The sequence below is a fragment of the Pseudophryne corroboree genome, chromosome 2 (assembly GCF_028390025.1).
Source record: "Pseudophryne corroboree isolate aPseCor3 chromosome 2, aPseCor3.hap2, whole genome shotgun sequence".
Lineage (NCBI taxonomy): Eukaryota > Metazoa > Chordata > Amphibia > Anura > Myobatrachidae > Pseudophryne > Pseudophryne corroboree.
This window is the reverse complement of record NC_086445.1, coordinates 1,020,223,328-1,020,245,608: the sequence shown is the minus strand read 5'-3', so window position 1 is coordinate 1,020,245,608 and position 22,281 is coordinate 1,020,223,328. Positions and strand designations below refer to the sequence as shown.

The 22,281-nt window shown below is 47.0% G+C and overlaps 1 protein-coding gene across 1 annotated transcript in view; it reads right to left on the bottom strand.

Moving 5' to 3' along the window:
* LOC135050308 (uncharacterized) overlaps positions 1-22,281 on the bottom strand; it is a 135,515-nt gene that overhangs the window by 56,950 nt on the left and 56,284 nt on the right. The window contains exon 2 of the mRNA XM_063956710.1: positions 5,456-5,791. Within this exon, the coding sequence (XP_063812780.1) occupies positions 5,456-5,791 (336 nt within the window). The remainder of the gene's footprint in view (positions 1-5,455; positions 5,792-22,281) is intronic.

The following is a 22,281-nucleotide window of genomic DNA, read 5'->3' as shown; positions in this document are numbered from 1 at the left end:
GACCGGAGAGAGAGATACGGTGTGCGGCCCCGTATCCCATGTGCGGTGTTAGGTGGCCCTGGTTACACACTGCATAGCAGGGACCAAATGCGCCGCCGGGAGAGGAGAAGACACCTGAAGGGGGAAAGACAGGGTACCTGACTGGTTAGCTGGAGGGTGTAAATGTGTGACGACTGTTCCCCCTGCAGCAGGGAATCAGCAAACGGCCAGAACGCGTTTCACCACGGAGGGCTTAATCACCTGTGAGCCTAACCGGAGTTAGGGAGTGTGTCAGTATTTGAAGGAGGTAGAACCAATCGTGGATCAGGGCCTGATTGCCCGGTGATTATTTGATAGGTTAATTGGTTGATTACCTCAATGTCTAAGAATTTAAGAATTTAACCAGATATTCAGAGCAGAGAAATTCAAATTAGAACCCTACCCAAATGGGGATACGTTTTTTATCTCAGAAAAATTAATTGAAACATAAAAGCAATCAATTAAGCACTTAAAAAGAAAAAGAAAAAAGGGAAAAAAAGGAGAATAAAAATAAAAAATTAAAACATTAAAAAATTATATAAAGAAAAATAAATACAAAGAAAGAAAAAGAAAAAGAAAGAAGAAGAAAGAGGAATTTTTATATTATATTATTCAAATAAATAAAACACCTAATAATCAGTAGTGCTGTTAATTATAATTTTCTATCACAGGGGCACTTATTAAAGTATATAATCAATCAATTATACATTCAAGAAGAAATAAGGAGATACATAATAATGATAATGTCAGGCAGAATTTTTTATCCAAGACAGTTCACACTGTACATGTCTTGGCTGTATCCTGGAAAATGATCTTTGGTACTATGTAATAATACCCTGAATAATTTATTTACTGTTTATAAGATCATAATAACTGAATGCTTGAATAGATTACCTACTAAGTGGTGGTGTTATAATTGCCACTGAGGTGGATATGTAAATCTATAGACTTATAATCAATATACCCAAAAAGAAGGGGGGGGGGATTTTTCTTCTTTATAATAATATAAATAATTCCTAAGTTATGAGAAAAAAAAAAAGGGATGTGTTCGACATGTGAACTTGGAGTGGGAGTGAGGACGGGAGGGTTGGGTGAAAGCGGGGGGGGGGGGGGGGGGGGGGGCGGTTTGGGGGGGGGGGGAAGGTTTAGAGCAGTTTAGGATGTCACCACAGTATGTGATCAAAATACAAATACAAAAAAAGGAAGAAGGTGCACATACAAACAAATGTGATGAAATCGTGAACCTGTGAAGAGAAGGGGAAAGGAAAGGGAAAAGGGGAGAGGGGAAATATATTATTCTTATATAATGTGTGTGTGCTAATAAAACGTGTCTGTGTGAGTAGGGATGTAAAAATATATATATACAAATGTGAAGTGTGTATTTATGAAAGTGTGTGACAAATTATTATGGGTACAGAAAAATTGTTTTGTGATAAATGTGCAATGTGTACAGATCCATAATTAATGGAATTAAATATAAAATGTGAAAACTTAAGAATAAATTAATATATATATATATATATATTAGTGATGAGCCGAATCCGCTCATCACTAATATATATATATATATAATCATAGACTAAATTCATTGTTTATATCCAAAAAATGTGTTCCAAAAGATATATATTATGAGATGGTTTATTATCCTACAGTTAATTAGGGGAGCCCCTAAGGGGCAAAACCAAGGCCTGAAGCAAAAAAATTTGAAACATAAATAAAAATGATGAAAGTAAAAATGAATAGATGAAAACAAACAAAAAAACAACAACAAAAAAAAAAACGTCAAGAGATAGGGTGTGTCTGTTTAGTGACTACACCTACATGGAAAGATGTTATAATTCCTGAATTCATTGAGACCATCCGGTCCCTAATTTAGATAATTACACCTTCAGAGAAAGATGTTATAATTAATGGATTCATTGAGACCATCCGGTCCCAGAGTACCTAACATGAAAGTCCACTTGCTCTCTTTTTGGAGAAGCACTTTGGTCGTGTCGCCACCCCTAATATTGGGTTTGGTCTTATCCACACAGAATACTTTCATTCTGTGTGAGGGATTATAGTAAAAATGTTTGGCAACGGATGTAATCTGTTTCATGTTCCCCAGATCTCTTGCCGCGTTCCTGATGGACCCGCAGTGTTCCATGATCCTCTGTTTTAACATCCTTGTTGTCATGCCTATGTACCTTTTGCCACAAGTGCACAAAATACAGTAGATCACATTGATTGTGGTACAGTTGCAGAAAAAACTAATTTTGTGTTTTGTACCATATTTATCAATGATCTCTTTGACTGGATCCATGTATTCATAAGCCTTGCAGGAGCCACATGGATAAGTTCCATATGTAGAAATTTGTTTGGGCGTCTTGGAGACATAGTGACTCTGTCTGAACCAGAATATCCCTCAAATTGGGAGATCTTCTCCAGCTCATGGAGACTGAATCCTCAATCTCCATAGCTAGATCTGGATCTGTTTGTAATATATGCCAGTGTTTTTGTATAGCCGATTTCAGTTCTCTCCAATCGCTGCAAAAATCGCCCACGAATCGGATGGTACTTGAGTCACTGCTCTTTTTCTCTTGAAAAATAAGGGTGCCTCTATCTATCTTCATAAGCGAGGTTCTGGCTTGTTTTATTAGCCTGTGGCTATATCCTCTTTCTCGCAAGCGAGCAGTCAATTCTTTGCTCTGCTCTGAAAATTCTTGCTTGTCCGAGCAGTTACGTTTAAGCCTTAAAAACTCACCCTTAGGTATGTTGTTAATAGTGGGTGGAAAATGTGAGCTTGAGTTATGCAGAACACTGTTTTTCTCATAACTTAGGAATTATTTATACTATTATAAAGAAGAAAAAATCCCCCCCCCCCCCCTTCTTTTTGGGTATATTGATTATAAGTCTATAGATTCACATATCCACCTCAGTGGCAATTATAACACCACCACTTAGTAGGTAATCTATTCAAGCATTCAGTTATTATGATCTTATAAACAGTTAATAAATTATTCAGTGTATTATTACATAGTACCAAAGATCATTTTCCAGGATACAGCCAAGACATGTACAGTGTGAACTGTCTTGGATAAAAAATTCTGCTCGACATTATCATTATTATGTATCTCCTTATTTCTTCTTGAATGTATAATTGATTGATTATATACTTTAATAAGTGCCCCTGTGATAGAAAATTATAATTAACAGCACTACTGATTATTAGGTGTTTTATTTATTTGAATAATATAATATAAAAAATCCTCTTTCTTCTTCTTTCTATTTCTTTTTCTTTCTTTGTATTTATTTTTCTTTATATAATTTTTTTATTTTTTTATTTTTATTTTTTATTCTCCTTTTTTACCTTTTTTCTTTTTCTTTTTAAGTGCTTAATTGATTGCTTTTATGTTTCAATTAATTTTTCTGAGATAAAAAACGTATCCCCATTTGGGTAGGGTTCTAATTTGAATTTCTCTGCTCTGAATATCGGGTTAAATTCTTAAATTCTTAGACATTGAGGTAATCAACCAATTAACCTATCAAATAATCACCGGGCAATCAGGCCCTGATCCACGATTGGTTCTACCTCCTTCAAATACTGACACACTCCCTAACTCCGGTTAGGCTCACAGGTGATTAAGCCCTCCGTGGTGAAACGCGTTCTGGCCGTTTGCTGATTCCCCGCTGCAGGGGGAACAGCCTTCACACATTTACACCCTCCAGCTAACCAGTCAGGTACCCTGTCTTTCCCCCTTCAGGTGTCTTCTCCTTTCCCGGCGGCGCATTTGGTCCCTGCTATGCAGTGTGTAACCAGGGCCACCTAACACCGCACACGGGAGACGGGGCCGCACACCGTATCTCTCTCTCCGGTCAGCGTGCTGCAAGCTCCGCTCTCACCTCCGTCCGCTCATTGAAGATGGAGGCAGTAGAAAGGGCTGCAGATTCCCACGCTGTCCCTATCTCTCAATCTACCGGTTATTTATTTGAATCTATTCATGCTAAGGATACTGTGTTGCTCATTAATTAATTCAATTCAATGTACTAGGTTAGATGAGACAGTACATTTCTTAATGTATTGTTACCCAGTACAATAAATGTATTTTTGGGATACAGTTTGGACACTTATAGCGTGGTCTGTCTGGAACTAATTCCATTGACATAACCAGTATTAGATTAATTAATTATTATAGTATTCAATACGTGATTTGTGTCCCTGTCCTATCAATTTCGGTGTCTGCCCTCCTCCCGGTGGCGAATTTGGTCCCTGCGATGCCTAGTGTAATCAGGGCCATCTAACACCGCAAACGGAGGAGCAAGGGCTTATCACTGTATCTCCCGTTTCGTGATCAGCGTTTGCCTGTCCCGCTCTCACCCCCGTCCGCTCACGGAAGACGGCGGCAGCAGAAGGGGCGGCATATCTTCACGCTGTCTCTTTCTATCCTATTTTTGTGCACTGAAATTTATACCTGACACTTATATAAGGGAGAGGGCATGGAAGCCAGGCTATGACAATAACTGTTACAAGAAATAAGTATTAATGCAGATATTTGGCTTTCTGGGTAGCTTGCATGACAATAATTTTTAAAGTCATATGTTCAGGATGATAATTTTTTCTGATCATTGGGAGCATGAGTTATGGTTGATTCATGTGGCTTTATGTAAATCATGATATCATGTTGAAATGCAGCATCTGCGGCATATAGTTTATGACTTGATGTATGTTATCATAAACAGATAGCCTATGAATGAATTGTATGAAAAATCACCAAGATTCATTTCAAGGGTACCATTAGCTGGAGATGACTATGAAATAGCATCTAAAGTTTTATAATTCAAGTTTAACGATTGGTGTATTGATGTGTTACATGTATTTACTCGTTTGATGCTTTAAAATACCACCACTACCATTATTATTTGGTGAGCGCATTATATATATGTTTATTGTATTTGTATTGTATGATCATGTCTAGTTAGTTTTTTAACAAGAGTGAATAAAAGTTATGTTTTATTAAATCACTAATTATACACACAAAAGAGTGCTCCACAAAGGGACTTTTTTCTTCTGGAAATCATTTCTGGGTTTCCTTTGTTAGAGTATGTGATATTCAGTTCCGTGGAGCACCTCCGGCGTTGATACTAAATTAATGTAAGAATATTCTTGAACAAGCTGGTTAAAATACAATTGTATCCATTCATTATTGTTTATGTTCTGTGCGGGATACACAATTTCCTTTTTATAACACTATTTAATAGACTGCCAGATAAGACTTCTTGTCCTTGTTGGAAAGCGGCGTTGCATGGTATCAGGAAAGGTGAGGTAGAATGGTCAGAGCAAGGTCCACACAGATTTTAGACTCGCCACAAGTTGGTGGCCAGTAAATCACATAGATGACATATAATTCATGTTTACAAAACATTTAATTGCACTTTAGTTGGGAAGGACAATACTCACCTGTAATGTTCACTTCTATTAGACCGCTCACTATTTGTTGCCCCCGATGCATTGCTGAACATCGATAGAATCCGGTGTCATTTACTTGCAGCGAGATAAACGTTAGAAGATAAGCAGCGCGGTTTCCTTCCTGTTCCCCCCACGCAGAGAATATCCTGTTTCCAGGTACTGCAGCATCACACAGGAGCTTTTCATCTACTCTGCACCAAGTCACCGGTGGGAATTCCTGGGAGCAGATACGCACTGGGCACTGTAGGGTGAGAGCTTCTCCTTCTGATCTACTAAACTTTACATTTCTAGGGACGTTTATAGAAGGTGTACAAGACGAGCCGTCTCCTGTAGGGACGACCAAAGACATTGTCAGTACAGTACATGCTGATCACAATACATCACTCTTTGAGTAAAAATGAATAAGTAGATAAAACATTGCAATCGATGAATCATGGAGGTGACATGCAGTCAGGGCTGCCATCAGAAACTGTGGGGCCCGGGACTGACAAAATAGGAAGCCCCCCCCCCCCACTCCCCGAAAAAAAGTTAAATAAAAATATATATTCCAAAAAAAAAAAAAAATTCTATGCAGACACGAAGCCACCCCCTCAAGTCTCAAGTCTGTGTATTTAAGGTAGGAATATTTATTTCTTTATTTATTTTAGTTGAAATTTTTAAATTCGCCATCAGACACCTTAAGATCTCACCTCATTTTTCTTTCATATATATATATATATATATATAAAATATACACATGCATACATACATGTGCCGCTGTCTGGAGGGCCCAAGATGCTCATGCTGCTGCCTGCCCGCCTCTGTCCCCGCTGTTCTGCTGCTGTCTTTCGTCCTCCTGCAGCTCTGTATTGAAAATGTCCCTCTCAAAATGGCCGCCGCCTCAAAGGAGACAGTTATTAAAGATACTAGAGGGCTCCTCTAGTATGTTAAATAACTGTCTCCTCTGTGGCGGTGGCCATTTTGGGAGAGACTTTTTCAATACAGAGCAGCTGGAGGATCGGAGGACAGCGGCAGAACTAGTCATGGGCAAAGTTATTCACTGAACTGAGATGAGACACATGACTCAGTTCAGTGAAGTGTCTGGAGTCAGTGTCTCGGCACATGAGTCATGACTCATTTGTATTTTAATGTATTGCAGAGACTGCACATGAATCAGTGAGTTGCCAGTGCTGGCAGATCAGTGCTGGACTCATGGAGGGAGTTATTCAGCTGCAGTGAATGTGCAGTGCGTCTGGGGGAGACAGCTGCTTATGCACTGATTGTTAATAATTAGTGATGAGCGGGTTCGGTTCCTCGGAAACCGAACCCCCCCGAACTTCACCCATTTTACACGGGTCCGAGGCATACTCGGATTCTCCCGTATGGCTCGGTTAACCCGAGCGCGCCCGAACGTCATCATCCCGCTGTCGGATTCTCGCGAGATGCGGATTCTATATAAGCAGCAGCGCGTCGCAGCCATTTTCACTCGTGCATTGGAAATGTTAGGGAGAGGACGTGGCTGGCGTCCTCTCCGTTTATTAATAATATTTGTGCTAATTGCTTAATTGTGGGGACTGGGGAGCAGCTGTATTATATAGGAGGAGTACAGTGCAGAGTTTTGCTGACAGTGACCACCAGTATACGTTGTCTGCCTGAAAAACACTCCATATCTGTGCTCAGTGTGCTGCATATATCTGTGCTCACACTGCTTAATTGTGGGGACTGGGGAGCAGCTGTATTACATAGGAGGAGTACAGTGCAGAGTTTTGCTGACCAGTGACCACCAGTATACGTTGTCTGCCTGAAAAACACTCCATATCTGTGCTCAGTGTGCTGCATATATCTGTGCTCACACTGCTTTATTGTGGGCACTGGGGACCACCAGTATATTATATAGGAGGAGCACAGTGCAGAGTTTTGCTGACCAGTGACCACCAGTATACATTGTCTGCCTGAAAAACACTCCATATCTGTGCTCAGTGTGCTGCATATATCTGTGCTCACACTGCTTAATTGTGGGGACTGGGGAGCAGCTGTATTATATAGGAGGAGTACAGTGCAGAGTTTTGCTGACAGTGATCACCAGTATAGGTTGTCTGCCTGAAAAACACTCCATATCTGTGCTCAGTGTGCTGCATATATCTGTGCTCACACTGCTTTATTGTGGGCACTGGGGACCACCACTATATTATATAGGAGGAGTACAGTGCACAGTTTTGCTGACCAGTGACCACCAGTCAGGGCCGGCTCCAGGCATGTTCCAGTCGAGCGGCCGCGCAGGGCGCCACCCTTAATGGGCGCCGCTATTTGGAGCTGTCATATTGTGTCCACATACCTGGAGCCGGCTCTGCCCTGATCACAGCTCTCCGCCCCGTCTCTCAGCAGAGGCCGCAATGATGGGGGAGTGTTGTGGGCGGGCCAAGGCCAGGCTCAGTGAATTTGTGTGCGGCGCCTGGCCAGTCCGAGCAGCCCTGCCTCCCTCTCGACACACCCACCGCGCACCGCCTATCACCAGCCACAGTGCTCTCCTCATCCCCCTCACCTCCCCAGAATGCCGGTGCAGGCACAACGTCATTGCGCACGGCTGTCTGGGAGAGGAAGCGTTGGTGGGAGAAGAGAGGACCGAGGAGCGGGAAGAGTGAGGAGCAGCGGCATCCCCAGTGACGGTGCATTGTGTATTGCATGAGCCCCTGGCCCCCTGGTCCAGGCATCCTGTCAGACCAGGATCCTGGAAGCAGCACAGCACACGGCCGGCATGAGCACTTCAGGGAGAGTGCTGCCCCCAGCCAGGGTAAGTCCGGATGTATACATGCCCTGGCTGACTCTCTGTCCTCACCCCCCTCTCTCTCTTTCCTTGTTCTCACCCCCTCCCCCTTCTCTTTTGTATTCACTCCCCCCTCTTTCTCTTTTGTCCTCGTATCTCTCTTTTGTACTCAGACCCTGTCTCTCTCTTATACTAACCCTCCTCTTTATCGTTACCCCCTCTCTTTGTCGTTACCCCCTCTCTCTTTATCGTTACCCCCTCTCTCTTTGTCGTTACCCCCTCTCTTTGTCGTTACCCCCTCTCTTTGTCGTTACCCTCTCTCTTTGTCGTTACCCCATCTCTTTGTCGTTACCCCCTCTCTCTTTATCGTTACCCCCTCTCTCTTTATCGTTACCCCCCCCTCTCTTTGTTGTTACCCCCTCTCTTTGTCGTTACCCCCTCTTTGTCGTTACCCCCTCTCTTTGTCGTTACCCCCTCTCTTTGTCGTTACCCCCTCTCTTTGTCGTTACCCCCTCTCTCTTTGTCGTTACCCCCTCTCTCTTTGTCGTTACCCCCTCTCTCTTTGTCGTTACCCCCTCTCTCTTTATCGTTACCCCCTCTCTTTGTCGTTACCCCCTCTCTCTTTGTCGTTACCCCCTCTCTCTTTATCGTTACCCCCTCTCTCTTTGTCGTTACCCCCTCTCTTTGTCGTTACCCCCTCTCTTTGTCGTTACCCCCTCTCTCTTTATCGTTACCCCCTCTCTTTGTCGTTACCCCCTCTCTTTGTCGTTACCCCCTCTCTCTTTGTCGTTACCCCCTCTCTCTTTGTCGTTACCCCCTCTCTTTATCGTTACCCCCTCTCTCTTTGTCGTTACCCCCTCTCTCTTTGTCGTTACCCCCTCTCTTTATCGTTACCCCCTCTCTTTATCGTTACCCCCTCTCTCTTTGTCGTTACCCCCTCTCTTTGTCGTTACCCCCTCTCTCTTTATCGTTATCCCCTCTCTCTTTGTCGTTACCCCCTCTCTTTGTCGTTACCCCCTCTCTCTTTATCGTTACCCCCTCTCTCTTTGTCGTTACCCCCTCTCTTTGTCGTTACCCCCTCTCTCTTTGTTGTTACCCCCTCTCTTTGTCGTTACCCCCTCTCTCTTTGTCGTTACCCCCTCTCTCTTTATCGTTACCCCCTCTCTCTTTGTCGTTACCCCCTCTCTTTGTCGTTACCCCCTCTCTCTTTATCGTTACCCCCTCTCTCTTTGTCGTTACCCCCTCTCTTTGTCGTTACCCCCTCTCTCTTTGTCGTTACCCCCTCTCTTTGTCGTTACCCCCTCTCTCTTTGTCGTTACCCCCTCTCTTTGTCGTTACCCCCGTCTCTTTGTCGTTCCCCCCGTCTCTTTGTCGTTACCCCCCTCTCACTCTTTTGTCCTTAACCCCTCTCTTTTGTCTTTACCTCCCTCTCTTTTATTGTTACCCCCTCTGTCTCTTTTGTCATTACCCCCCTCTGTCTCTTTTGTCATTACCCCCCTCTGTCTCTTTTGTCCTTATCCCAAACTCTCTCTTTGTCCTTATCCCACCCTCTCTCTCTTCTTCTCACCTCTCTCTCATCTTGTCCTCACCTCACCTCTATCTCTCTCTTTATCGTTACCCCCTCTCTCTTTGTCGTTACCCCCTCTCTTTGTCGTTACCCCCTCTCTCTTTGTCGTTACCCCCTCTCTTTGTCGTTACCCCCTCTCTCTTTGTCGTTACCCCCTCTCTTTGTCGTTACCCCCTCTCTCTTTGTCGTTACCCCCTCTCTCTTTATCGTTACCCCCTCTCTCTTTGTCGTTACCCCCTCTCTTTGTCGTTACCCCCTCTCTCTTTGTCGTTACCCCCTCTCTTTGTCGTTACCCCCTCTCTCTTTGTCGTTACCCCCTCTCTCTTTATCGTTACCCCCTCTCTCTTTGTCGTTACCCCCTCTCTTTGTCGTTACCCCCTCTCTCTGTCGTTACCCCCTCTCTTTGTCGTTACCCCCTCTCTCTTTGTCGTTACCCCCTCTCTCTTTATCGTTACCCCCTCTCTCTTTGTCGTTACCCCCTCTCTTTGTCGTTACCCCCTCTCTCTTTGTCGTTACCCCCTCTCTTTGTCGTTACCCCCTCTCTCTTTGTCGTTACCCCCTCTCTCTTTGTCGTTACCCCCTCTCTTTGTCGTTACCCCCTCTCTCTTTGTCGTTACCCCCTCTCTTTGTCGTTACCCCCTCTCTCTTTGTCGTTACCCCCTCTCTCTTTGTCGTTACCCCCCCTCTCTTTGTCGTTACCCCCTCTCTCTTTGTCGTTACCCCCTCTCTTTGTCGTTACCCCCTCTCTCTTTATCGTTACCCCCTCTCTCTTTGTCGTTACCCCCTCTCTTTGTCGTTACCCCCTCTCTCTTTGTCGTTACCCCCTCTCTTTATCGTTACCCCCTCTCTCTTTGTCGTTACCCCCTCTCTCTTTATCGTTACCCCCTCTCTCTTTGTCGTTACCCCCTCTCTTTGTCGTTACCCCCTCTCTCTTTATCGTTACCCCCTCTCTCTTTGTCGTTACCCCCTCTCTTTGTCGTTACCCCCTCTCTCTTTGTCGTTACCCCCTCTCTTTGTCGTTACCCCCTCTCTCTTTGTCGTTACCCCCTCTCTCTTTATCGTTACCCCCTCTCTCTTTGTCGTTACCCCCTCTCTTTGTCGTTACCCCCTCTCTCTTTGTCGTTACCCCCTCTCTTTGTCGTTACCCCCTCTCTCTTTGTCGTTACCCCCTCTCTCTTTGTCGTTACCCCCCCTCTCTTTGTCGTTACCCCCTCTCTCTTTGTCGTTACCCCCTCTCTTTGTCGTTACCCCCTCTCTCTTTATCGTTACCCCCTCTCTCTTTGTCGTTACCCCCTCTCTTTGTCGTTACCCCCTCTCTCTTTGTCGTTACCCCCTCTCTTTATCGTTACCCCCTCTCTCTTTGTCGTTACCCCCTCTCTCTTTATCGTTACCCCCTCTCTCTTTGTCGTTACCCCCTCTCTTTGTCGTTACCCCCTCTCTTTGTCGTTACCCCCTCTCTTTGTCGTTACCCCCTCTCTTTGTCGTTACCCCCTCTCTCTTTATCGTTACCCCCGTCTCTTTGTCGTTACCCCCTCTCTTTGTCGTTACCCCCTCTCTCTTTGTCGTTACCCCCTCTCTCTTTGTCGTTACCCCCTCTCTCTTTATCGTTACCCCCCCTCTCTTTGTCGTTACCCCCCCTCTCTTTGTCGTTACCCCCTCTCTTTATCGTTACCCCCTCTCTTTATCGTTACCCCCTCTCTCTTTGTCGTTACCCCCTCTCTTTGTTGTTACCCCCTCTCTCTTTGTCGTTACCCCCTCTCTCTTTGTCGTTACCCCCTCTCTTTGTCGTTACCCCCTCTCTCTTTATCGTTACCCCCTCTCTCTTTGTCGTTACCCCCTCTCTTTGTCGTTACCCCCTCTCTCTTTGTCGTTACCCCCTCTCTTTGTCGTTACCCCCTCTCTCTTTGTCGTTACCCCCTCTCTCTTTATCGTTACCCCCTCTCTCTTTGTCGTTACCCCCTCTCTTTGTCGTTACCCCCTCTCTCTTTATCGTTACCCCCGTCTCTTTGTCGTTCCCCCCGTCTCTTTGTCGTTACCCCCCTCTCACTCTTTTGTCCTTAACCCCTCTCTTTGGTCTTTACCTCCCTCTCTTTTATTGTTACCCCCTCTGTCTCTTTTGTCATTACCCCCTCTGTCTCTTTTGTCCTTATCCCAAACTCTCTCTTTGTCCTTATCCCACCCTCTCTCTCTTCTTCTCACCTCTCTCTCATCTTGTCCTCACCTCACCTCTATCTCTCTTTATCGTTACCCCCTCTCTCTTTGTCGTTACCCCCTCTCTTTGTCGTTACCCCCTCTCTCTTTATCGTTACCCCCTCTCTCTTTGTCGTTACCCCCTCTCTTTGTCGTTACCCCCTCTCTCTTTGTCGTTACCCCCTCTCTTTGTCGTTACCCCCTCTCTCTTTGTCGTTACCCCCTCTCTCTTTATCGTTACCCCCTCTCTTTGTCGTTACCCCCTCTCTTTGTCGTTACCCCCTCTCTCTTTGTCGTTACCCCCTCTCTTTGTCGTTACCCCCTCTCTCTTTGTCGTTACCCCCTCTCTCTTTGTCGTTACCCCCTCTCTCTTTGTCGTTACCCCCCCTCTCTTTGTCGTTACCCCCTCTCTCTTTGTCGTTACCCCCTCTCTTTGTCGTTACCCCCTCTCTCTTTATCGTTACCCCCTCTCTTTGTCGTTACCACCTCTCTTTGTCGTTACCCCCTTTCTCTTTGTCGTTACCCCCTCTCTTTATCGTTACCCCCTCTCTCTTTGTCGTTACCCCCTCTCTTTGTCGGTACCCCCTCTCTTTGTCGTTACCCCCTCTCTCTTTGTCGTTACCCCCTCTCTCTTTGTCGTTACCCCCTCTCTCTTTATCGTTACCCCCTTTCTCTTTGTCGTTACCCCCTCTCTATTTGTCGTTACCCCCTCTCTCTTTGTCGTTACCCCCTCTCTATTTGTCGTTACCCCCCTCTCTCTTTGTCGTTACACCCTCTCTCTTTATCGTTACCCCCTCTCTCTTTATCGTTACCCCCTCTCTCTTTGTCGTTACCCTCTCTCTTTGTCGTTACCCCCTCTCTCTTTGTCGTTACCCCCTCTCTTTATCGTTACCCCCTCTCTCTTTGTCGTTACCCCCTCTCTTTGTCATTACCCCCTCTCTCTTTGTCGTTACCCCCTCTCTCTTTGTCGTTACCCCCTCTCTCTTTATCGTTACCCCCTCTCTCTTTGTCGTTACCCCCTCTCTTTGTCGTTACCCCCTCTCTCTTTGTCGTTACCCCCTCTCTTTGTCGTTACCCCCTCTCTTTGTCGTTACCCCCTCTCTCTTTGTCGTTACCCCTTCTCTCTTTGTCGTTACCCCCTCTCTCTTTGTCGTTACCCCCTCTCTCTTTGTCGTTACCCCCTCTCTCTTTATCGTTACCCCCTCTCTCTTTGTCGTTACCCCCTCTCTCTTTATCGTTACCCCCGTCTCTTTGTCGTTACCCCCGTCTCTTTGTCGTTACCCCCCTCTCACTCTTTTGTCCTTAACCCCTCTCTTTTGTCTTTACCTCCCTCTCTTTTATTGTTACCCCCTCTGTCTCTTTTGTCCTTATCCCACCCTCTCTCTCTTCTTCTCACCTCTCTCTCATCTTGTCCTCACCTCACCTCTATCTCTCTCATCCTCACCACCCTCTCTTGATCTATCTCCCCCGCTCTCATCCTCACTCCCTCTTTTTTGTCCTCACCCTCTCTCTCTTGTCCTCACTCCCCCCCTTTTGTCCTCACCTCTGCTCTCTATTGTATTCACCTCTGTCTCTCTCTTGTCCTCACCCCACCCCCCATTTTGCCCTCACCTCCCTCTCTCTCTCTCGTCCTTACCCCTCTCTCTCTCTCTCTCTCTCATCGTAGCATTCAGCAGGGAGAGAAGTCCTAGGAGCAGCAGCACGGTGTTGAGCGATGTCGCGTGGTACTATATGCGGCTGGCCGCCCACAAGCACCCGATCTGCAGCCTGCCTGAGACCCTGGTCCTGAGGAGGAGTCTAGCCAACCATGCATTCCGGGATCCCAGCACAGCACACAGCCAGCAGCAGCACTGCAGGGAGAGTGCTGCCCCCCTAGCCAGGGTGAGTGTGGATGTATACATGCCCCGGCTGACTCTCTCTGTCTTCACGCACACTCGCTCTGTTCCTCTGTTCTCACTCCCCCTCTCTTTTTTTTTTTTGTCCTCACCTCTCTCTCTCTCTTGTCTGCATCCTTCTCCCTGATGTCCTCACATCTCTTTTTATTGTCCTCACCCCCTCTCTTCTCTCGTTTCCTAACCCCTCTCTCTTTTGTCCTCACTCCCCCTCCTTCACTCGTCCTCACCCTCTCTCTCTTGCCTCACCTCTCTTTCTTTCTCTCTCTCTCTCTTTCTGGTAATTGTCCACAATTCACAGCTACTTCCATAGCGGCTCTACTGTGGTGTATAAGGAGCTCTACTATGCCGTAATGTGTGTAAGTGACTCTATTGTGGTGTAACATGTACAGTATAAGTGGCTCTACTGTGGTGTAATGCAGGGCCGGCTCTAGGCATGTTCGAATAGAGCGGCCGTGCAGGGCGCCACCCTTAATGGGCGCCGCGCGCTGGCGCCGCCATATTCGAACATGGAGCCAGCCCTGTGCACTGCAGCATCGTGTGACTTGAGTGCGCTATACGTGCTGAGCGGCGCCGGTGTCTAACGTCAGATGCCGGCAGCGCGCACAGCGCACTCAAGCGCCTTGGACTTGGAGGCTTCCTGGCCGCCCGCCCGCACCCCCGCACACACCCCTGCACGCACCAGGACCTGCACTGCCGCACTCGGACAGCAGTACTCCTCCCCCTCCAACGCCGCAGGTATTTGGGGGGGGGGGCTGAGTGAATAATTTATGGATGGCACTGTGGGGGCATTTATCTGGCACTGTGGGGGCATTTATCTGGCACTGTGGGGGCATTTATCTGGCACTGTGGGGACATTTATCTTGCACTGTGGGCATTTATCTGGCACTGTGGGGACATTTATCTGGCACTGCGGGGACATTTATCTGGCACTGTGGCCATTTATCTGGCACTGTGGGGGCATTTATCTGGCACTGTGGCTGTGGGGGCATTTATCTGGCACTGTTGGGGCATTTATCTGGCACTGTGGGGGCATTTATCTGGCACTGTGGGGGCATTTATCTGGCACTGTGGCTATGGGGGCATTTATCTGGCACTGTGGGGACATTTATCTGGCACTGTGGGGGCATTTATGTAGCACTGTGGGGGCATTTATGTAGCACTGTGGGGTCATATCTTGCACTGGGGGCATTTATCTGGCACTGTGGGGACATTTCTCTGGCACTGTGGGGGCATTTATCTGGCACTGTGTCTATGGGGGCATTTATCTGGCACTGTGGGGACATTTATCTGGCACTGTGGGGACATTTATCTGGCACTGTGGGGGCATTTATGTAGCACTGTGGGGTCATATCTTGCACTGGGGACATTTATCTGGCACTGTGGGGACAATTATCTGGCACTGTGGGGACATTTATCTAGCACTGTGGGGGCTTTTCTGTATCTACATATCTGGCACTGTGTGGCCATTTATGTATCTGGCATTGCTGGGGGGCATGTCATGTGTTGCTGGCACTGCTGGGGGGCATGTCATGTGTAGCTGGCACGGCTGGGGAGCATATCATGTAGTGTTCCCGCTAGGCGTCTGTGGCTACGCAATGTGTCTAACGTGCTCTGCCTGGCGCAAAGTGTCTAACGTGCTCTGCCTGGCGTAAAGTGTCTAACGTGCTCTGCCTGGCGCAAAGTGTCTAACGTGCTCTGCCTGGCGCAAAGTGTGTAGGAGGTTCTACCTGGTGCAGTCTGTATTAACTGCACTACTGTGTGGTGTAATGCGAATTGCCACTATTATGTGGCCACGCACCTTCCCCACGAAGCAACGCCCCTAAATTTTTGCTGCGTGCCTTCGGCGCGCACTGTCCATGCTTTACCATGTAGGTAGATGAGCAACAAGCATTACAGTATGTACATCATTTTGCCCTCCTAACTTAAAAATGTGCCCTCCCTGCCCTAAAAAGTGAACACTATCGTGTAGCTGGCACTGCTGGGGGGCATATTGTGTGTAGCTGGCACTGCTGGGGGGCATATCATGTCTATCTGGCACTGCACATTGTGTATCTGGCACTATACTGGAGACATTATGTGTATCTGACACTATACTGGAGACATTGTGTGTAAGGAACACTACTGTGGCTGTTATGTGTAAGGCTGCTAATTGTGTGCGTAGAGGGGGTGTGAAAACATATTTATTTATAGTCTAATAATATGAAGTTATGAGGACACGCCCACTTTCCAAGAGGTCACGCCCACTTTTCCTGGGGGGTGGGGGGGGGCACTTTTACATGTTTTCGCTCAGGGTGCTAGTAGGCCTGAAGCCGGCCCTGCCACCAGTATACGTTGTCTGCCTGAAAAACACTCCATATCTGTGCTCAGTGTGCTGCATAAATCTGTGCTCACACTGCTTAATTGTGGGGACTGGGTAGCAGCTGCATTATATAGGAGGAGTACAGTGCAGAGTTTTGCTGACAGTGACCACCAGTATACGTTGTCTGCCTGAAAAACACTCCATATCTGTGCTCAGTGTGCTGCATATACATACCTCCCAACTGTCCCGATTTTCGCGGGACAGTCCCGTTTTTTGGGGACTGTCCCGCTGTCCCACCCGCGGGCCGCAGTGTCCCGCGGTGGGGGTGGGGGGGCAGTTGGGAGGCTCCGTCTCTCGCTGCTTAGCAGAGCAGCGGTGAATAGACGCTGTGCGCATGCGCACAGCGTCTATTCAGTGCAGACAGAGGGAGAGGAGGCATGCCAGCGGCTCACAGAGCGCTGGGCATGCCTCCTCAGTGACGAAAACGGGGGCGTGGCTCGCGATCGCGGGTCTTCCGCGAAGCCACGCTCCTTTTCCATAGGCCACGCCCCCTTTTCGGGAACGCAAGCGGCTTCACCGCTCGTGTGTCCCTCTTCAGGTAGGGTAAAAGTTGGGAGGTATGCATATATCTGTGCTCACACTGCTTTATTGTGGGCACTGGGGACCACCTGTATATTATATAGGAGGAGTACAGTGCAGAGTTTTGCTGACAGTGACCACCAGTATATATATATATATATATAGTAGTACGGTACGGAAGGCCACTGCTCTACCTATCTCTGTGTCGTCAAGTATACTATCCATCCATACCTGTGGTGCATTTCAGTTGTGCGCAGTATATATAGTAGTAGGCCATTGCTATTGATACTGGCATATAATTCCACACATTAAAATATGGAGAACAAAAATGTGGAGGTTAAAATAGGGAAAGATCAAGATCCACTTCCACATCGTGCTGAAGCTGCTGCCACAAGTCATGGCCGAGACGATGAAATGCCATCAACGTCGTCTGCCAAGGCCGATGCCCAATGTCATAGTAGAGAGCATGTAAAATCCAAAAAACAAAAGTTCAGTAAAATGACCCAAAAATCAAAATTGAAAGTGTCTGATGAGAAGCGTAAACTTGCCAATATGCCATTTACGACACGGAGTGGCAAGGAACGGCTGAGGCCCTGGCCTGTGTTCATGGCTAGTGGTTCAGATTCACATGAGGATGGAAGCACTCATCCTCTCGCTAGAAAAATGAAAAGACTTAAGCTGGCAAAAGCACAGCAAAGAACTGTGCGTTCTTCTAAATCACAAATCCCCAAGGAGAGTCCAATTGTGTCGGTTGCGATGCCTGACCTTCCCAACACTGGACGGGAAGAGCTTGCGCCTTCCACCATTTGCACGCCCCCTGCAAGTGCTGGAAGGAGCACCCGCAGTCCAGTTCCTGATAGTCAAATTGAAGATGTCACTGTTGAAGTACACCAGGATGAGGATATGGTTGTTGCTGGCGCTGGGGAGGAAATTGACAAGGAGGATTCTGATGGTGAGGTGGTTTGTTTAAGTCAGGCACCCGGGGAGACACCTGTTGTCCGTGGGACGAATATGGCCATTGACATGCCTGGTGAAAATACAAAAAAAAATCACCTCTTCGGTGTGGAATTATTTCAACACAAATGCGGACAACAGGTGTCAAGCCGTGTGTTGCCTTTGTCAAGCTGTAATAAGTAGGGGTAAGGACGTTAACCACCTAGGAACATCCTCCCTTATACGTCACCTGGTCCGCATTCATCAGAAGTCAGTGACAAGTTCAAAAACTTTGGATGACAGCGGAAGCAGTCCACTGACCACTAAATCCCTTCCTCTTGTAACCAAGCTCCTGCAAACCACACCACCAACTCCCTCAGTGTCAATTTCCACCTTACACAGGAAAGCCAATAGTCCTGCAGGCCATGTCACTGGCAAGTCTGACGAGTCCTCTCCTGCCTGGAATTCCTCCAATGTATCCTTGAGTGTATTGTCTACTGCTGCTGGCGCTGCTGTTGTTGCTGCTGGGAGTCGATCGGCATCCCAGAGGGGAAGTCGGAAGACCACTTGTACTACTTCCAGTAAGCAATTGACTGTCCAACAGTCCTTTGCGAGGAAGATGAAATATCACAGCAGTCATACTGCTGCAAAGCGGATAACTCAGGTCTTGTCAGCCTGGGTGGTGAGAAACGTGGTTCCGGTATCCACCGTTAATTCAGAGGAAACTAGAGACTTGATTGAGGTACTGTGTGCCCGGTACCAAATACCATCTAGGTTCCATTTCTCTAGGCAGGCGATACCGAAAATGTACACAGACGTCAGAAAAAGAGTCACCAGTGTCCTAAAAAATGCAGTTGTACCCAATGTCCACTTAACCACGGACATGTGGACAAGTGGAGCAGGGCAGACTCAGGACTATATGACTGTGACAGCCCACTGGGTAGATGTATTGCCTCCCGCAGCAAGAACAGCAGCGGCGGCACCAGTAGCAGCATCTCGCAAACGCCAACTCGTTCCTAGGCAGGCTACGCTTTGTATCACCGCTTTCCAGAAGAGGCACACAGCTGACAACCTCTTACGTAAACTGAGGAACATCATCGCAGAATGGCTTACCCCAAATGGACTCTCCTGGGGATTTGTGACATCGGTCAACGCCAGCAATATTGTGCGTGCATTACATCTGGGCAAATTCCAGCACGTCCCATGTTTTGCACATACATTGAATTTGGTGGTGCAGAATTATTTAAAAAACGACAGGGGCGTGCAAGAGATGCTGTCGGTGGCCCGAAGAATTGTGGGCCACTTTCGGCATTCAGCCACCGCGTGCCGAAGACTGGAGCACCACCAAACACTCCTGAACCTGCCCTGCCATCATCTGAAGCAAGAGGTGGTAACGAGGTGGAATTCAACCCTCTGTATGCTTCAGAGGATGGAGAAGCAGCAAAAGGCCATTCAAGCCTATACATCTGCCCACGATATAGGCAAAGGAGGGGGAATGCACCTGACTCAAGCGCAGTGGAGAATGATTTCAACGTTGTGCAAGGTTCTGCAACCCTTTGAACTTGCCACACGTGAAGTCAGTTCAGACACTGCCAGCCTGAGTCAGGTCATTCCCCTCATCAGGCTTTTGCAGAAGAAGCTGGAGACATTGAAGGAGGAGCTAAAACAGAGCGATTCTGCTAGGCATGTGGGACTTGTGGATGGAGCCCTTAATTCGCTTAACCAGGATTCATGGGTGGTCAATCTGTTGAAATCAGAGCACTAAATTTTGGCCACCGTGCTCGATCCTAGATTTAATACCTACGTTGTATCTCTCTTTCCGGCAGACACAAGTCTGCAGAGGTTCAAAGACCTGCTGGTGAGAAAATTGTCAAGTCAAGCGGAAAGTGACCCGTCAACAGCTCCTCCTTCACATTCTCCTGCAACTGGGGGTGCGAGGAAAAGGCTAAGAATTCCGAGCCCACCCGCTGGCGGTGATGCAGGGCAGTCTGGAGCGAGTGCTGAAATCTGGTCCGGACTGAAGGACCTGCCAACGATTACTGACATGTCGTCTACTGTCACTGCATATGATTCTGTCACCATTGAAAGAATGGTGGAGGATTATATGAGTGACCGCATCCAAGTAGGCACGTCAGACAGTCCGTACGTATACTGGCAGGAAAAAGAGGCAATTTGGAGGCCCTTGCACAAACTGGCTGTATTTACCTAAGTTGCCCATCCTCCAGTGTGTACTCCGAAAGAGTGTTTAGTGCAGCCGCTCACCTTGTCAGCAATCGGCGTACGAGGTTACTTCCAGAAAATGTGGAGAAGATGATGTTCATCAAAATGAATTATAATCAATTCCTCCGTGGAGACATTCACCAGCAATTGCCTCCAGAAAGTACACAGGGACCTGAGATGGTGGATTCCAGTGGGGACGAATTAATAATCTGTGAGGAGGGGGATGTACACAGTGAAAGGGGTGAGGAATCGGAGGATGATGATGAGGTGGACATCTTGCCTCTGTAGAGCCAGTTTGTGCAAGGAGAGATTGATTGCTTCTTTTTTGGTGGGGGCCCAAACCAACCAGTCATTTCAGTCACAGTCGTGTGGCAGACCCTGTCGCTGAAATGATGGGTTCGTTAAAGTGTGCATGTCCTGTTTATACAACATAAGGGTGGGTGGGAGGGCCCAAGGACAATTCCATCTTGCACCTCTTTTTTCTTTCATTTATCTTTGCATCATGTGCTGTTTGGGGACAATTTTTTTGAAGTGCCATCCTGCCTGACACTGCAGTGCCACTCTTAGATGGGCCAGGTGTTTGTGTCGGCCACTTGTGTCGCTTAGCTTAGTCACACAGCGACCTCGGTGAGCCTCTTTTTTTCTTTGCATCATGTGCTGTTTGGGGACAATTTTTTGGAAGTGCCATCCTTTCTGACACTGCAGTGCCACTCCTAGATGGGCCAGGTGTTTGTGTCGGCCACTTGTGTCGCTTAGCTTAGTCACACAGCGACCTTGGTGCGCCTCTTTTTTTCTTTGCATCATGTGCTGTTTAGGGACAATTTTTTTGAAGTGCCATCCTGCCTGACACTGCAGTGCCACTCCTAGATGGGCCAGGTGTTTGTGTCGGCCACTTGTGTCGCTTAGCTTAGCCATCCAGCGACCTCGGTGCAAATTTTAGGACTAAAAATAATATTGTGAGGTGTGAGGTGTTCAGAATAGACTGAAAATGAGTGGAAATTATGGTTATTGAGGTTAATAATACTATGGGATCAAAATGACCCCCAAATTCTATGATTTAAGCTGTTTTTGAGGGTTTTTTGTAAAAAAACACCCGAATCCAAAACACACCCGAATCCGACAAAAAATTTTCAGGGAGGTTTTGCCAAAACGCGTCCGAATCCTAAACATGGCCGCGGAACCGAATCCAAAACCAAAACCCGAAAAATTTCCGGTGCTCATCACTATTAATAATATATTAACATAGATTCAGTGTTATGTTGATATATTATTAATAACCACTTATTGAATACTAGTTACAGAATATGCACATTACTTCTGGTTGAGAGAAAGCTTAACAGCCATGAAACACATCATTCAGTCTGTAACTAAACCAAATAAAAATAAGATTTTAAACCTACCGGTAAATCTTTTTCTCCTAGTCCGTAGAGGATGCTGGGGACTCCAGAAGGACCATGTGGTATAGTCGGGCTCCGCAGGAGACATGGGCACTATAAAGAACTCTTAGTATGGGTGTGCACTGGCTCCTCCCTCTATGCACCTCCTCCAAACCTCAGTTAGAGAAACTGTGCCCAGAGGAGATGGACAATATGAAGAAAGGATTTTGTTAATCTAAGGGCAAGATTCATACCAGCCCACACCAACCATACCGTATAACCTGGAATATACGTAACCAGTAAACAGTATGAACAAAAAACAGCATCAGTCAACGACCGATCACAACTGTAACATAACCCTTATGTAAGCAACAACTATATACAAGTCTTGCAGATTTAGTCCGCACTGGGATGGGCGCCCAGCATCCTCTACGGACTAGGAGAAAAAGATTTACCGGTAGGTTTAAAATCTTATTTTCTCTTACGTCCTAGAGGATGCTGGGGACTCTGTAAGGACCATGGGGTTTATACCACAGCTCCAAACCGGGCGGGAGAGTGCGGATGACACTGCAGCACCGATTGAGCAAACGCGAGGTTCTCATCAGCTAGGGTATCAAACTTGTAGAATTTTGGAAACGTGTTTGAACCCGACCAAGTAGCCGCTCGGCACAACTGTAATGCCGAGAAGCCTCGGGCAGCCGCCCAAGAAGAGCCCACCTTCCTAGTGGAATGGGCCTTTACCAAATTTGGTAACGGCAATCCCGCCGTAGAATGAGCCTGCTGAATCGTGTGACAGATCCAGCGAGCAATAATCTGCTTTTGAAGCAGGCGCGCCAACCTTGTTGGCTGCATACAGGACAAACAGAGCCTCTGGCTACATCAATTTTTAAGGCCCTGACTACATCCAGGAACTTGGAGTCCTCCAAGTCACTCGTAGCCACAGGTACCACAATAGGTTGGTTCACATGGAATGAAGAAACCACCTTAGGTAGAAATTGAGGATGAGTTCTCAACT